Below are 15,855 nucleotides of genomic sequence, written 5' to 3' on the forward strand. Positions count from 1 at the left end.
AATGCAGGAAAGTGAAAAGTGAAAGTGAAGTCGTTCAGTCGTGTCTGACTCTTAGCGACCCCATGGACCGTAGCCTACCAGGCCCCTCCGTCCATGGAATTTTCCAGGCAAGAGTGAGGTGCCATTGCCTTCTCCGAAAAGGACCTCAGGGAACTACAAAGAACTTTTTTTTTCCTAAGTAGGTGGTGAGTATACCTGGGTTGGGAAGATCCCCTGGAAGAGGGCATGGCAACCCACTCCAGTTTTCTTGCCTGGATCATCCCATGGATGGAGGAGCTTGGCGGGACACAGTCCATTGGGTTGCAAAGAGGTGGACATGACTGAGTGACTAAGCACGTTCACAGACACACAATATCTATGGCAATGTCATTCTTTTTACCATATTTATATTTGGAGAAATCTTTGCATCAATTCCAAAAGTTTAATGATTTGAAATAAATTTTTGTTTTCCACCAGTAGCCCTGGCAATAATAGGCCAGATTAGAATATCAGCTGCCTCCTGTCCAAAGCATCTCCATCACTTGCCATCTATGATTGCTCAGAGACTAGTTTTCCTTCGAGCTTTCTTATGGGTCACCCACTGACATTACCTCTCCAGTCTTTGTGGGCATCTGGTATGACAACGTTGTTTCAGAGTAGTGGTTCTCAAAGTGTGGTCCCCAGACTATCAGCTTCAACATCACCTGTGAGTTGCCAATAGTGCAGGCATTCAGGCACCACCCCGAACCTACTGTATGTAACTCAGGGGAGCCTGGCAGGGAATTCTGCTGCTCAAGTTTGAGAACCATTGTTCTGGACAGCACGGCCTAGCCTTGGACCTCCTTTCCTAGACTTCCTTCTATTTTCAGGCTCTTTCAGTCCTCCCAGAGGAGTCACATTTACTCCTTTTGGGAGCTGTATTCATTTCAAAGAGCCAACAGGACCCTCAGTTGTCTTCACCACCTCCCAAATCAGGAGGAAGCCTCCCTCCACTTTCCCTGCTCAATAACCAACGAAGCAGTAGAGTCATGGTTGTTAATCTATAGTCAGAAATTGACTGAAATCACCAGAAGAGTGCTTTGTCTGCTCTGTGCGGGCCCTTCAGGCTCTTGTAGGAGCTTTTGTCACACTGGAAGGATTTAGCATGTGCACATACTATTAAGTTTGCCTGAACAATAGAGGATGTTAAGATGGGGTTTGAAACACAAAGTCAGTTACCCTTTGGTCTCTGGCCAAGGAATTGCCATTTCTACCTCATTGGAGCCTCTGACACTAGGAAACAGAGTAGCCGCATTTCTTGTCACTTCCAAAGCTGTGAGAGGGAAAGAGTCAGCAGTCAATTCTGAGTTCAGTTCTCTGACCTGGGAGCCCTCCTGCTGATTTCAAAGCCCACAGGAGGTGGTGAGAGTAAAAGGAATTCCTGAGTCTGTCTGAAAAGCCAACGCTCCAGCTGATAAAGTTCTCCAGGCTCCAGACATTGTTTCTCTATCTTGAAATGTTCCCCTCAACTATCATTTTGTATCAGCCATTCACCTTGAATAATATACAGCAAATATGAATACATTCACTATATCCTAAATTTGATGTTACTGATGTCAACCATTTCAGTAAGTTGTGAAAACCATTTAGGGTAGGAAATAAGTTTCCCTATCACCTTACCCTTGTTTTCAGAGGTTGGTTTTGGAAATAAAAGTGCTAATTCCGTGAAGAGAGAGTTGGCATTTACTTACAAAGCGTGGGGTGAAGACATGAGGCACAGGAAAGAAGTCCAGTGTTCCTGGCACTGATATTATACCCTGGATAACACACTTGGGTTTGAGTCTTGGTTTTGCCCTTTTACTAGAGTACAACCTTAAGCAAGCCATTCACCTTAGTTTCCCTTGCTTGTACAATCAGGACTAAAGGAGTGTCAAAGGCATAGGACTTTGTCAGGATTAAATGAGATAACAGGCTTCCCAGGTGGTACGATGGTAAAAAAAAAAAACCTGCCTGCCAATGCAGGAGATCCAGGTTCAATCCTTGGGTCAAGAAGATCCTCTAGAGTAAGAAATGGCACCCCACTCCAATATTCTTGCATGAAACATTCCATGGGCAGAGGAGCCTGGTGGGCTACAGTCCATGGGGCTGCAAAGAGTCGGACATAACTGAACACACACATGCCCAAAAGAGATAACACAGTATAAAACACTTCCTGCAGAGCCCAATCACCTAGTAAGTATTCCATAAAGCAGAGCTGATGTTTGTGGCAAGAACTAACACTAACAAAATAGGTCACACCAAGCTGTCAATGGTTGGATACGTCCAGTAGCTCCTGTTTTTTCTAAGAAACTTGCAAGGGTTGTGATAAGTGGCATATTAAAAAGTGACTTCAGGAAGATATATTTGTGCGTGAAGTACACTGGGGAAAAAAGGAGGAGTTAGACACAAAACTTGTGAGGTTTCAGTAGTCCAGATTAGAGATGGACGGAGAAGTTGTGCACTACTCTCAGGGCAGGACTAGAGACTCAGTTGTAAAGAATGGGCATGTGGACACAGCTGGGGCAGGGAAGGGTGGGACGATTTGGGAGAGTAGGATTGACATATATACTACCACGTGTGAAATAGACAGCTAGTGTGAAGTGCAGGGAGCTCAGCTCGAAGCTCTGTGGGGACTTTAGAGGGGCGCGATGGGGAGTGGGTAGGATGTTCAAGAGGGAGGGGCTATATGTATACATATAGCTGATTCACCTCATTGTACAACAGAAATGAACAGAACATTGTAAAGCAATTATACTCCAATTTATTTTAAAAAGCTGAGTTAACCATTATAATAAGGGAAGGAGAGAAGGTCAAAGGAAAGGGAAAGAGAGAAGATGGTTTGAGGACCGTATCCTGGGCAAGGTGGAGAATGGCAGTGCCATTGAGAAGATGGTGAATGAATGTGGAGGTGAGTCGGCAGTATTGTCAGAAGGGAAGTTTATGCCATGGGGTGAATATTAGTGAAAACAGAAGGTTAGGCAATGCTAGGATAAGGGGTATGAGTCAGCCAGACCATACAGGAGAGAAGCAAATGAAAATGGCAGGAAACCATTGGCAGATTTTAGAAGTAAGCTATAGGAAGAGCTCAACTGTGTTGGATTAAGTCCTAGACAAGGCTGCACTTCAGACACGTCATTCTCTGCTGTTCTAGTGACAAGACCCCCTTCCTTGTCCAGATGTTCTAGTGAGAAAAACCACAGGCAAAAGAAGTTCGCCATAATTCGAGGTGGAACCATACCCAGCTCAGCAGCAACTTGGTGAAGATCTTCTGAGGAGGAAGGGGTAGGATGGGGGATTTTTGCCACACACAAAGGGGTGAGGTCACGAGGGAAAGGAGGACTGAGAGAGAAGCTGAAGCCAGTCCTTTCCAGAGGACTAGAGACTTCAGGGACCCAGACCTGGGAAATGGAGAAGAACCCTTTGTTGGCCTCTGTGCAACATGGCTTGAAATCACTCAGGAGGGCACCCCACTGGTGCCTTGCTCTTCTTGCCACTTACTGATGCCCATGAGAATGTGTCCTACCCATGGGGGCTGGTGGAAGCAAATGGAGTCAGCGGTTGGCAGAGAGAATGATGTGATGTTCCTTTTAAACACGTTCAAAGTGTTTGAAAATTAGGAGTGGAGAAATATAAATGCAGAAAATTGATCTGATTTAGAGTGCTTTGGTGGCCATTGCTGAGGGCTATGCTTTCTAAGTTGGAATACTTTATTTGTAACAGGTAAGAGGATCTTCATTCAGTTCAACTGGGTGATAGTGTTAAAATCTGGAATACTTAGAGGATGAGTTTTAGTTCATATTTTTTGCATAAAATAAGATAGGCAAAAAACTTTCTATGAAGCATTTTCCTCTTTTGTGCCAATAATTAGCACAGAGTGTGGCTGATTCTCCCTTCTCTCAACTTAATTTACAAACAATAAAATTCACTGTTGGATAGTATAATTAGTCCAAAGAGTTTCTATAAACACATGGAGGTACGTAACTACCACTGTAACCAAGACAAAGAACAGTCTGTCACCAAAAAAGCATCTACTCCTTATGCTGCCCCTTTATAGTTAAATCACTTCCCTCTTACTTCTAGCAACAACTCATCTATCCTGAGTCTTCTTTTGACAACTGACTATTTGAGTAAGGCCTGAGATTTCTTTATGACTTGTTAGTGTCATAACAACGTCACAGCAGTAATAGTAATGATTAACACATATTAATCACACATTTCCAATGTGCCAGGCACCACTTGGAGCACTTTAGACATGAGGAAACTGAGGCTTTGAGAAATTTTGGAAAAGAAAGGAGGAAAGAAGGACTTTCCAAGGTCACACCGTGGCAGCCCCACGGCTTGGGTCAGTCATGTCCAACTCCTAGGTCTATTTTCTTAACCTCTACCTGTTTCCAGGAAGACGCAGAAAGTAGGGCAAAGGGGAAAGAATACCTATCAATTTCAGGAATCTCAGTTTAGACCCGAAATTGCCTTATTCTAGAGATAACTTTGGAGAAGGCAATGGCACCCCACTTCAGTACTCTTGCCTGGAAAATCCCATGGATGGAGGAGCCTGGTAGGCTGCGGTCCATGGGGTTGCTAAGGGTCGGACACGACTGAGCGACTTCACTTTCCCTTTTCACCTTCACGCATTGGAGAAGGAAATGGCAACCCACTCCAGTGTTCTTGCCTGGAGAATCCCAGGGATGGGGGAGCCTGGTGGGGTGCCGTATATGGGGTCGCACAGAGTCGGACATGACTGAAGTGACTTAGCAGCAGCAGCAGAGATAACTTATGTAAGAATTTGGTTAACCATGCTAATGAAGCAACAATCAACTAGGTGTAAGACAGAACAAAACTAGGATCCTGGAACACCTTCCTCACAATCTTTATGATGTGCAATGTAGATAAAGCCCAGATATGCTATGTCCACCCTAATAAAGTTGATCAGGCATGTGAAGCAAAGGTAGAATCACTTTCTGATCAGATACTGAAGTGTCATCTCAATGCTCAGAAGCATCAGCTTCCTCCTAAATTTACTAAAAGAGTGAAATGGGATCCTGACTCTTAGTCTTGCATATATTTCAGGTTGGAGTCCCCGACCCGGTCTCTGGTGATGGAGGCCCCAAAAGGAGTCGAAATAAATGCAGAAGCTGGCAACATGGAAGCCACCTGCAGAACAGAGCTGAGACTGGAGTCCAAAGATGGAGAGGTAGGCGTGAGAGGGACAGAAGCCCAGAGAGACACAGCTCCAGCAGGCCAACGATTCCTAAGACACAGCACTCCTTTGCCTCTGACGTTGATCCTACAGTGTAACAACAAAAAGAGCCAATCAGGAGGTTTTATTTCTGGATCACATATATTGAACAACACAATTATAAGCCAAACCCACAACCCATAAAATTTATGACTCATTATTTGTAAAGTGCTGAGCTAATAGCACATATTACAAAAAACAGAATTATAAGGACGGCTGTAAAAATGAACGCTAATTCCAAACCCTCTCATCACCTTAAAATAGATTTAGTTGTCTGGTATAATTAAACTGTAAAACACACAAGATTATTTAAAGAGAAGCTTAGTTTACTTGTAGTCATTTTTAAGTATACATTGTATGCATTTACTTTCACCGAAAATGGAAAAGTAAGATCTAACAGCTATCCCAATCACAACAAGTCAAAACTTAGCTAGGCAACGAGAGGCTGAGAGACAAGAGGCTGCAAATATTCATTCTCTTACCCCAATACAGTCTCACTGTGGTGAACAAAAGAGCTGCTTGTGTTTTTGCAAGCAAGGTAAGCCAAATCCCCAAAGAAAATACAATTCAAACGCGAACTTTTGAAAGTGCCTTCATCCTATTCATAAGTGAATTTTTCCATTTAAGATTTTTTAAAGAGGAAAAATGTTTTTAAAGCAACTGTCTATTCCACTTTCCATATCTACTTAGAGGTTATCAGTCTCCACCTGCCTCTGTTCACTAAGCCCGACTTTTGATTGGTTTGGCATGTGCTATATTTGTTTTAAAAGAGCAAGTCAGATAGAGCTTTCAGTTATCAAAACTGTCTCCACAGACAGCTGCAGACTCCAAACCACACACATGTAGAAGGAGTGACTACATCACAGATGCAATTTATAGCTATCAGAATCTGGACGCTGGAGGGATCAGTTGTAATCCTGACATTTAAGACCGGAAGTGCTGCATGTTCTTGAAGCCCCACTCCATACCTAAATGTAGAGAGAGGCTGAGCATAGCAAAGAAAAGAAAATAGTAAAGAATAGTAAAGAAAATTGTTACCCTACCATTTCCAAATTTACATCACTCTAGGAATCCGTTCACATTCCACATGGTATGCTATTACAAAATGCTAATATATGCAAGACATTGCCAGTGCAACACAGACTGACTAGAATACAAGCTTCTGGGAGGGAAGAGACTCGACCTGTCTTATTCATCCCTGAATTCCCAGTGTCAACAATGCTGAGCACATGGTTGGTGTTCCTTTGATTTCAACTGAACATTCTTATCCACTGTTTTGGAATGTCCAGAGGATAAGTGACTCTTCCTTCCTGTTTCCTCTCTTTAGATTAAGTTAGATGCTGCGAAAATCAAGCTACCTAGACTGCCTCATGGATCCTATACGCCCGCAGGAGCGAGGCAGAGGGTGTTCGAGATCTGCGTCTGCGCCAACGGGAGGTTATTCCTGTCCCAGGCAGGAGCCGGTTCCACCTGTCAGATAAACACAAGTGTCTGCCTGTGAGAGACCATCTGTAGTGGACACTGTCGGCAGCATCCAGGCCTTTTTTGGCTTTAGACCCTGGCTGCCAGCTATTTTTACTAGAACACGGAAAGCCTATCAAAGACCTTGTGTGTATGTGCGTGCGTGCGTGTATGCGTGAGTGTGTTTGCGTGTGTGGGTGGATATAAATATATATAAATATATATAAATAAATATATATATCCTCTGTATAAAATGAGGTTTCAGTACAAAAGGAACCATGGGTGACCCTGTGATATCCACTGTCATTGCTATCCCAACCCTGTCACATACATGATAATATCAAAACACTAATTTGGACCTAATATTCTCCAGACCCTGCTGAATCACACAGTGTATTGACACTTACTGAATATCTGCCTACATGTTTGAGTAACAGCCTGTCTTTGCCTTTAGTGTCATCACAAGGCAGTGATGGCGGGAATTTGCAAGTCGCCCTCAGGGGCTAAGACCCTTGTAGTAAAAGCAGACCCTTAGTTCCCTTTATGAGCTTCCACACAGCCAGCCATCTTCTCCCTCTTCAAGTCAAGTCCCTCTAGAAGTCAGACAGAGGAACTCAGACTGGCTGTGCTACTTTGGCATCCAAATGCATCCAGGCTTTCATGGTTGTAGGAATTTGGAGGATGGATTTTAGCAAAGTTTGAATGACTCTCCCAACTCCTGCTAGCCTCCTTCCTTCAAACTCACATATTATCCCACAGTCAGAACAGGAGCTGTAAATCAGCACAAAATAGGACAACAGCTGCTCCCCAGTCGGCTGGAAGCTACTCAGTGGCCTGACAGACTAAGAATAAATGGCCGATATGTCTCTGTTTAAAGGCAAAAAATGGCTCAAAGTCTGTTACATCCTCACTTTTGAATTTTATGCAGTGGAGTCGTACCCAAAATGATCAGGTCAATCCAAATCCTTAAGAATGGAACCCCCTACCCCCATGAGAAGCTGTTTGGAGGCGGAAGTCAAAGAGTGGCATAGGGAACAGAATTATTTTTACATATGTTTCTGGGGACTGGTAGGTCATTTAGAGGCATGCCTTTTATTTTTAAAGGCATGCACAAACTCTCTGCCTCCAGTCTTCTTACCTAGTTTTTCAGTATTGGGATATTCATTTTCCTAAATTGACTGTCGTTTTCTCTAAGAATAGTGACCCAAGAATCACAGCCATGAAGTACCATGTGCCCCAGGAATGTTCACTGAACATTACTCCAGACAAGAGTCAAGTGTCTTCCTTAGAATCGCTGTGTCCCCTGGGGCCCAGTGGTCCCTGCTCCCCTGCATGTGGCAGCAGCTCCCTAATTCCCGCCATCAGCTACCTCCCATCACCCCACTTTCATCATCACACTCCAGGGTCACCCTGGCCAGCTCTTGTGCTGGGACAGGAGATTACACCGTCTCTGTTCAAAGAGGGGGAAATGTGCCTGTGCCTTACGTCAATGCACTCAGCAAGGAGAAGCACATCTTGTTTATCTTGTTGTTACCTGTAGTTTATTTTGGGTGATTGGAGGGAAAGGGTAAAATAATGACCGGGCATCTTAAAAGCTGGTAGACAACCAAATGACTGAAAGATGTGGACTCCGAAGAGCCCGGAAGGGAGACATAACCGACTGACTCCTATCGCCCTGGATGCCACTTGGCAAGCAGTGGCCCCACAGTCCTAAATGAAGTCTTATTTGTAGGCCTGAATGGCATTTGTTTTTTCCTCAACAGGGTTCTACTTTTTCTTACTTCACAAGCAGAGGTGACATTTGCCATAGAAAATGAATAAGAGGTTTGGTATTTTTGAGATGACACTCCAGCATCGGGGGGCTGAGATTGCACACATGGGAGGTAAAAACAAACTGTGTGTTGCTTGGTCACTTAGCAGTGGGGGGAAGAGGGATGGTTCTAGCTTGACCAGTGGCTCTGCTGGCTCCCAAACCCCTGGCTCCCTCCAGTCACTCCTCCTCAATATCCATACAGAAGAACTGGGTTGCTCAACTGTGAGACCATGTGATTGCTTATTTTGCAGCATTAGGGTCTAAAAAAGAAAATGGTAAAAAAAAAAAAAAAAATCCAGTTGCTCTGGCTCAGTACTATTTATATCATGTAGGATCACACTGCCAGAATCTGCATGCACCATATCCAGGGTTATTCCAAGCCAAGAAAGGCCCTCCTTGGCAACTCGGAGCATCTACCCCATATCTTTCAGATCAGCAGTAGTTATGAGGCCCTTTGTGGCTACATAACTGAAGACAAAGGGGTTTTGTGTTTTGTTGGTTTTTTTTTTCAACAGACAAACCATCTTTGCATTTTGTCATCTCAAGTACCTGTTCTAAGGATGACAAAGAAACGGAAGGTTCACTGAGCTCTTTCATCTAATTTTTTCTAATTGTTAACTGAAAGTCTGAGAGGAGCACCTTGGGAATTTTATGCCAATAAAAAGGAGTGGTATGATCCCATTTGCAAAATTTCATTCTAAAGGTACTCAGATCACAAATAGAATAAAAACAATAATAGCAACCAAGAATAGAAATCAAGCACCTATGGGGATAGACACGATATAAAATTCTGATTTTCATTTGTGCTAAGTGACTACAATATAGGTAATGAGCAGGAAGTTTGGCATGGATTAAATTATGTATTTCAGTTCAGACTTTAGAATTCGGTAAATGCATATTAAGTCCTCAATGTACATTTTCCCCCCTAACTTCCTCCATGTCCCTGGTCATGACAAAACATTTTACCTGAATTCTGGAAAAAAAAAAATCTCTTTTACATTAAAATCTGATAATTTTAATTTATAACAATGAGATTCTTTCTAATCTTTATATACAGTATCTTCTAGACAATCACATCTCTCAGAATATTAAGCGGTGGGTGGCATAATGAAGAGCTTAAATGAATTTTCAATATTCTAGAAGTTCTAGTATTTTAATATTTTTTAGGAAAGTTTCATCTCCAAATGTTTAGCACCTAGTTCTATTGGATATCTGCTAATAAGTTGTTAAAGTTGAGTCTTAAGAGATGACTAGTATGAAGGAGGTTTTCAAAAGCCCTTTTGGTGTCATCAGTCTAGGTGGAAACTTGATACGAAGCTTTATCTTTCTGTTACCCAAGAGACAGAACCTATAAACTTGAACTGGCTTTTAACTTCATTTAGGTCAGTTTCCCTTGGTTGATTTTCATTGTATGCCCAGCACCACAGACCAAAGATTGCTTGAGTCTTGACTCTAGCACAGGGGTCAACAAACTCTGGTCCCTAAGCCAAATGGGACTCATCACTTGTTTTTGTAAATAAAGTTTTATTTTAACACAGCCACATCCATCCACTTACATGTTATGGATAGCTGATTGCATACTGGGCCAGCAGGGTTGGGTGTCTGTGCCAGAAACCTCGTGGCCCACAAAACACAGTTACTAATTGGTTTTTCAGTAAAAGTTTGCTGATGCTTGGCATAGAGGTCATGTGTAGTCTCATCTGTGTTGGACACAGCAGGAGAGAAAGCAGGTGATAGCAATACATTTCCAGGCATGCTTGGAAATATAAATATGTGGTTATAGAAAAGATGTTCCACCTTACATTGCACGTGAAAGATATCCACTTTTCTGAGAAACACAGGCTCACAGGATTCTTGGGAAGAGGGAAGATGGACTTAGGGAAGGGTTGAGTGAAAGAGGAGAGCTGTGATCATCCAAAAGGTTTTCCTAGGACCCTTGATATATAGGGGTTCCTCGGGTCAGCATCATCGTGTGACATGAAGTGAAGCAGGGGGTCCTTTGATTTATATCTAGAATCTCTTTCCTGAAGAGACTATTTCTGCAGTCTCTGCCTAGAGGTTTCTCTCTCACCTTCTCATATTCCAGAAAGATGTCCATTCCATGGTCCTCTGAAGAATATTTTTGACTTAACACATCTTTTTGGCATCCATCACCTCAATTATTCACACCCACGGCAGACTTGCTCTCTTATGACTACATCAGACCTGAAGAGTTGGCAGGACCAATAAATACTTTGAAATATTCAAAGGAATATCTTAAAATATGTAAGAAGAAAAAATACAGAATTATTTCTTGAAGCTGTTACTGGGGAGTTGGAGTTCAGTGGGAAAGACTGCCTTGATGTTGTTTTCAAGGAGCTAGGTCTTTGTTCTTTGGTGTAATAGGAGTACAGGAAAGACCTACTTTGAATTCCAACATCTCTGCCTCTGCGTGGTAAGGCAGGTTCCTTCCAGAGATTTGTCCCTTCAGTGAGCACCCCTATTGCTAATCCAGGACTTCACATTCAATATTGTTAAAATAACATCAGTTATGAATGATTCTTTGTAAGTACTAGTATTCCTGTTAGGGAAGGAAAGGTGTTTATTTTTTTTACCCACCATTTACTAGATCCTAATCGACATTAGCTAAAGGAGTCCTTCAGCATTTTATCTGGATTCAACTAAAAGAGGATTAAACTGGCCTTCACAGGAGCAGCTACATGAGAATATCTTGATTTATTTTAGGCAAAAGGTAGCCTGATGTTTGAACCAAGGAAGTAAACAGGTCCATTTAAGCATTAGATCCTTATTTTTTTAAGGCTCTCTGAAAGGTGAAAATCCCATTTAAGTAGGTTGTAAACAAGACCCCTTCTCTCTCTTTCTCTTGCTCTGAGAAATCTTAGGCACAAAAAGAATAACAAAGCAGTTCCTGGAATGAAACATTTGCATGGTGCCCCAGTAGCAGGTAGAGGGGAAAAGTCATAATAAAAGAAACAACCTTAGAAAACAGGCCTTTTATCTCAAAGATAAAATGTCTCTCTTTTGGTCTTTCATCACCTTTTCCTCAGTGGAAAGCTCCCCCTAGTCCCAACATATTTCCATTAAAATAGTCAAAGCTACTGCACTGGGGTGTCAGATGCATCTCTTTCTTTGTGGTAATCAGAATTTCAAATTACACAGTTGCCTCTGAATTTCTCATTCACAAAGCTAAACCACTGATAAGAGATAAAGCGCTCTGAAGCCCGCTGCTTCAGCCAGCACAGCACACCGCACACATTAGCACTTTCAAAAGCAATGTGATTTCTATGGTTCTTAAAAGCTTTCTTCATAATGGAGTCCTTGAAATTTCTCAAGACAGGTCTGAATGGCAAAGGGAAAGGAATTATTTGTGGGAGGTCCTCGTTTTGAGTATTGTTAGAGCACAAGAATAAAATAAAACATCCCCTTGGGGGTGACCCATGATCTATGGGCTATTTTCTTTGGTTTTATCCAACCCCACATCTTCCTTTCTTTAGGTACTGACAGATTAGGATATTAGCATCTTCCCCTGAAAAAAAAAAAGAGCAGTTCAAAGGATGCAACAAGAGGTGTGATATTAGAACAGTATTAAGGATGTTAACCAAATCCATCAGTAAATAGTCTCAAACATACCAACAGCAATGCTGACTTCTTAACTTCTGCCCAACAGTGGTAATATCAGTTCCACCTCCATGAGGTTTTCAACTGAACAGAGGAAAACGCTATCAACAGGAAGTATTTTTAGAGTTCAAATCCAGCTGCCACAATGGGAAACCAGAATAGTATTCCAAAACACCCTGTTAGGAACATAGACACCCTCACTAGACAGTGAAGGGATTTTGCTCCATCACTGAACATGACCTAAGGTCGGACAATAAAACAAGCTGCCCTCTTTCAGGCAAGAGAGAAGACCTGTCTTACCTAAAATCTATTCTGCACTCCTAGACTCATCTGGTAATCCCATTTCTTTATTGTCTTCACAGCCTAATTCTATATGTGCATTATTCTGGTGAAATCAGAGAGAACTCAGAATTCCTACATCCCAAGTTGATCCATAAGGTTACAAAGGAGCAGTATAGCAAAGTACTGTCTAAGGACAAAAGATATTTGATGACCAGGAAGACACTGATGCTTCTTTAGTCACCATATTTATATAATTCACGATTAGCAATTTGGGGGGATGTCATAGCTTCTTTGAGGATCTGAGCAAGTTGTGAACCTTCTTCTCAAATCACACCCATGAATCTTGCATAAGGTCAGAGAGGTCTCCTTGGACCCACAGCCTATTCTAAAACATGGCAAGAGCTGAGTTCTATTTCTCCAATTATAATGATAATTTTTATGAACTAGTATTCATTGAGCACTATGTGCTAGCCACTGTGCTGAGTGTTTTATATTCATCCACTTATTTCATCCTCAAAACAATCCTTTGAGTTTGGTTCCATTATAGTTCCAATCTACAGATGTGGAAACTGAGGCTTAGAAAGGCTGGGAAACTTGCTCAAAGTCACTAGTTAGAAAAAGGCAGAGCTGGAATGCGGGTCTAACTCCAGACCACTATGCTGTGAAGTCACCAGCAGGTCAAGCTATTTGTCAAGCTGTTAAGAAATGTCTCCTACCAGTTTTTTAACTAGTCCTTCTTGTGTGGATGAGACTATAAAATTGTATCTCCTTTCTTTCTATCTTGTCTCATGAGTGACAGTATCCAGCACCAAAAGACAGATACCTATGGTAAAAATATAGAAGGTCTGAGTAACAGAATCTGGTACCAAAAAAAAAAAAAAAAAAAACCAAATAGTTTGCTTTATGATTCTTGTTAAATCAAGCTCCTTCTCCTTATAAATTGAAAGATGCCTGGGTTGTCAGCCTTACATTTAAGAGTTAAACTTTAATCCTCAATGATCTATAGTTGAGGCTACACAGATAAGCATTTCTGCTCATACAATTCTTCTTCCCCTGTATTTCACTTCAAAAGACAAATGTCTTATTTTAGGTGGCTATCATTCTTCCCTACATTTAGTAGTGGCAAGACTCCAGGAGAGAATCAAATAGAAAGGAACTCAACTGTCTGTATTTCCCTACAAGAAAATAAGACTGGCAAGAATTCAGTTAGCACCAGGCATTCAGGACCAAGCTGGCCCCTCTGGCTGGGATAATGGTTTGAATCTCACACCCTGTACCTGGTCAGTCATCACGAATGGTCCATAACCCCACCTACCCCACGTGCAGAATTTTTCTTACCAAAGCACTCAGGCCATCATTACCAATTGAGCTGCGTTGGAAAGGGGACCCACCTGCCAATTCTTGTTGCAACAGCAGCACCCTTTAACCTTGAACCTGTACGGTTGACACCCGTGTCCTAGTTTCAGCAAAGAGGCTGGTGGCATCCCAGTGACTGAGGGAGCAGATGAGTGCATCTGAAGGTCCTTATAGCTTCGTGGCTTTGGGGCACTTTCATCTTCTAAGCCAAGGGATCAGGGTTTGATCTCTAAGAGTTCAAAGACTTAAAATCGTTTTGAAGAATTAACTCAGCCAGGGACAATCGGAACAGGCTAAACTAGTATGCCCTTGTGCAGCTCCCGTTAGTCTGCCCCCACCCAGAGCTTCGTAGTGGCGCGGTGGCAGAGGGTGGGTCTGTCCTGCTTTTTCTGTGTGTTCTCCACATCACACGTCTGACCCTGGAGGACTGCAGACAGAGCCTCTCATTGCTCCTGACACAGTCAATCCCAGTGCTAACCAGGGTCCTGGCATGCTCCCGTGGCTCTGCCACCTCTCAAACCTTAGTAAAGGGATGAACTAAAAATGTCAAATATCCTGCTTTAGGGTAAGTCATTCAGGGATTTTCTTTTACTGATGTATGCATCCAAACAGCAAATTAGGAAGGGGTATCTTTAAAGGGTCTCATGGAACTAACATCACCAGAGCCAGCACTCAGGTTCCCTAGCAGAGACAGGAGATCTTGGCAAAGTAGAAGCAAGAGTCTGCAAACCTGAATTTGGGGTGGACACAAAACTAACCTGATTTATAGGTAGTGTTTGGTGAGGCAGTGATAGAGTTTGCAATCTGTTAGCCACCTGCCCAGTCAAGCTTCTCTCTTTTTGAGGCCACAAGGAAGCAGAAGCACACTTCTTCAGGAAATCAGGTTTGAGAAAGGAAAGGCAGGGAACCATCCATCTTTGTGCTGGCTAAACACACTCCCGGAGAAGCCAGATTCTGGTGCTTTCACAGTAAAGATAAGGTCATAAAAGTCCTATTTGCTTGGAGATTTTGAAAAAGGAACCCCATTTCCCTAAAGCAATTGAGTTCAGCCTTTGGATTATTTTATTTTAAAACTTGGTTTTTTGTTTTTCTCTGGATTTGGGTGTGATGTAAGAAGAGCTTTTTAGTTTTGTTTTGAATAACATCAATCCTTGCACACTCTATGCAAAAATTTTGTAAGCATTGCAATAATGCTATGAATTACAAGGAACTATTTTAACTTTATTACACTTTCTGTATAAAAAATTTGTATTTAATATTATTTCAACTGCAGTCTTGTAAAGTATATTAATAAAAATAATGATTGGTAAGAAGGAAAGCACCCTTGTCCACTTCTTTAGGGAATTCCACTTTCACAGTTGATAAAACAGTTACTTCTATTGACTCTGCCACAGAAATAAATTTTAAGGTTAACTTCTCTTCTCCTTCTCTTTGATCAGTGGCCTAACACGTTATTAAGTCATTTTTGTTTTTAGGAAGAGATTCACACAGGCTGCTTTATGAAAGAGAGCTTATTATAAGGTAACACCTGCCTAGAACTGGCGAGTCCCCAGGACTTGGAGAAGGTAAGGGAACAGCCATCTTCTACCATTTTCCTAAAGACCTGGACAGGCTCCTTCTGCTGTAGTTTACCACTCCTGTCTCTAAATCAGTGAAGAAGCCAGTCTGCTTGCTCCGCATTTTTAATCAGGATACCTTAGCATTCCTGGTCAGCCTATGGATCAGCCACCTGTAAGCCAGTTGCCCATCCCTGGTCCAGTTTTTATCCTTTTCCACAGAATACCCTAACCGTGCTCCCCAAATGGGGACAATGTATGACAGAAGGATATCATGGCATTACACACCACAGTCAATCCTCCATTTCAGCATCTCACTCTCCTGGCCTTCCAGAGTACCACATTTTTTAACATACTATTCCATCCACCTAGAATGCCCTTCCAAGTCGCACCACCCTATCACAGGATATCATCCTTCAGGATCCCATCCCCATGTCATCTTTTCTCTGTAGTCCTTATCATTCTTAAGTCCCCCATTAATTTGTTCTAATTTATTTTATAATCCTATGTTGTACTGTGATTTACCTATTTACCTA

At 42.2% G+C, this 15,855-nt stretch overlaps 1 protein-coding gene across 1 annotated transcript in view; it reads left to right on the forward strand.

Annotated features, from left to right (window-relative positions):
* The window catches only part of SGCD (sarcoglycan delta), a 426,046-nt gene extending 410,970 nt beyond the window's left edge, over positions 1-15,076 (forward strand). The window contains exons 7-8 of the mRNA XM_043913387.1: positions 5,065-5,188; positions 6,561-15,076. Coding sequence (XP_043769322.1) covers positions 5,065-5,188; positions 6,561-6,734 — 298 coding nt within the window. The 3' untranslated portion in view covers positions 6,735-15,076. The remainder of the gene's footprint in view (positions 1-5,064; positions 5,189-6,560) is intronic.
* Positions 15,077-15,855: the final 779 nt, after the last annotated feature.

The sequence above is a fragment of the Cervus elaphus genome, chromosome 9 (genome assembly GCF_910594005.1).
Source record: "Cervus elaphus chromosome 9, mCerEla1.1, whole genome shotgun sequence".
In the NCBI taxonomy this organism is placed as follows: domain Eukaryota; kingdom Metazoa; phylum Chordata; class Mammalia; order Artiodactyla; family Cervidae; genus Cervus; species Cervus elaphus.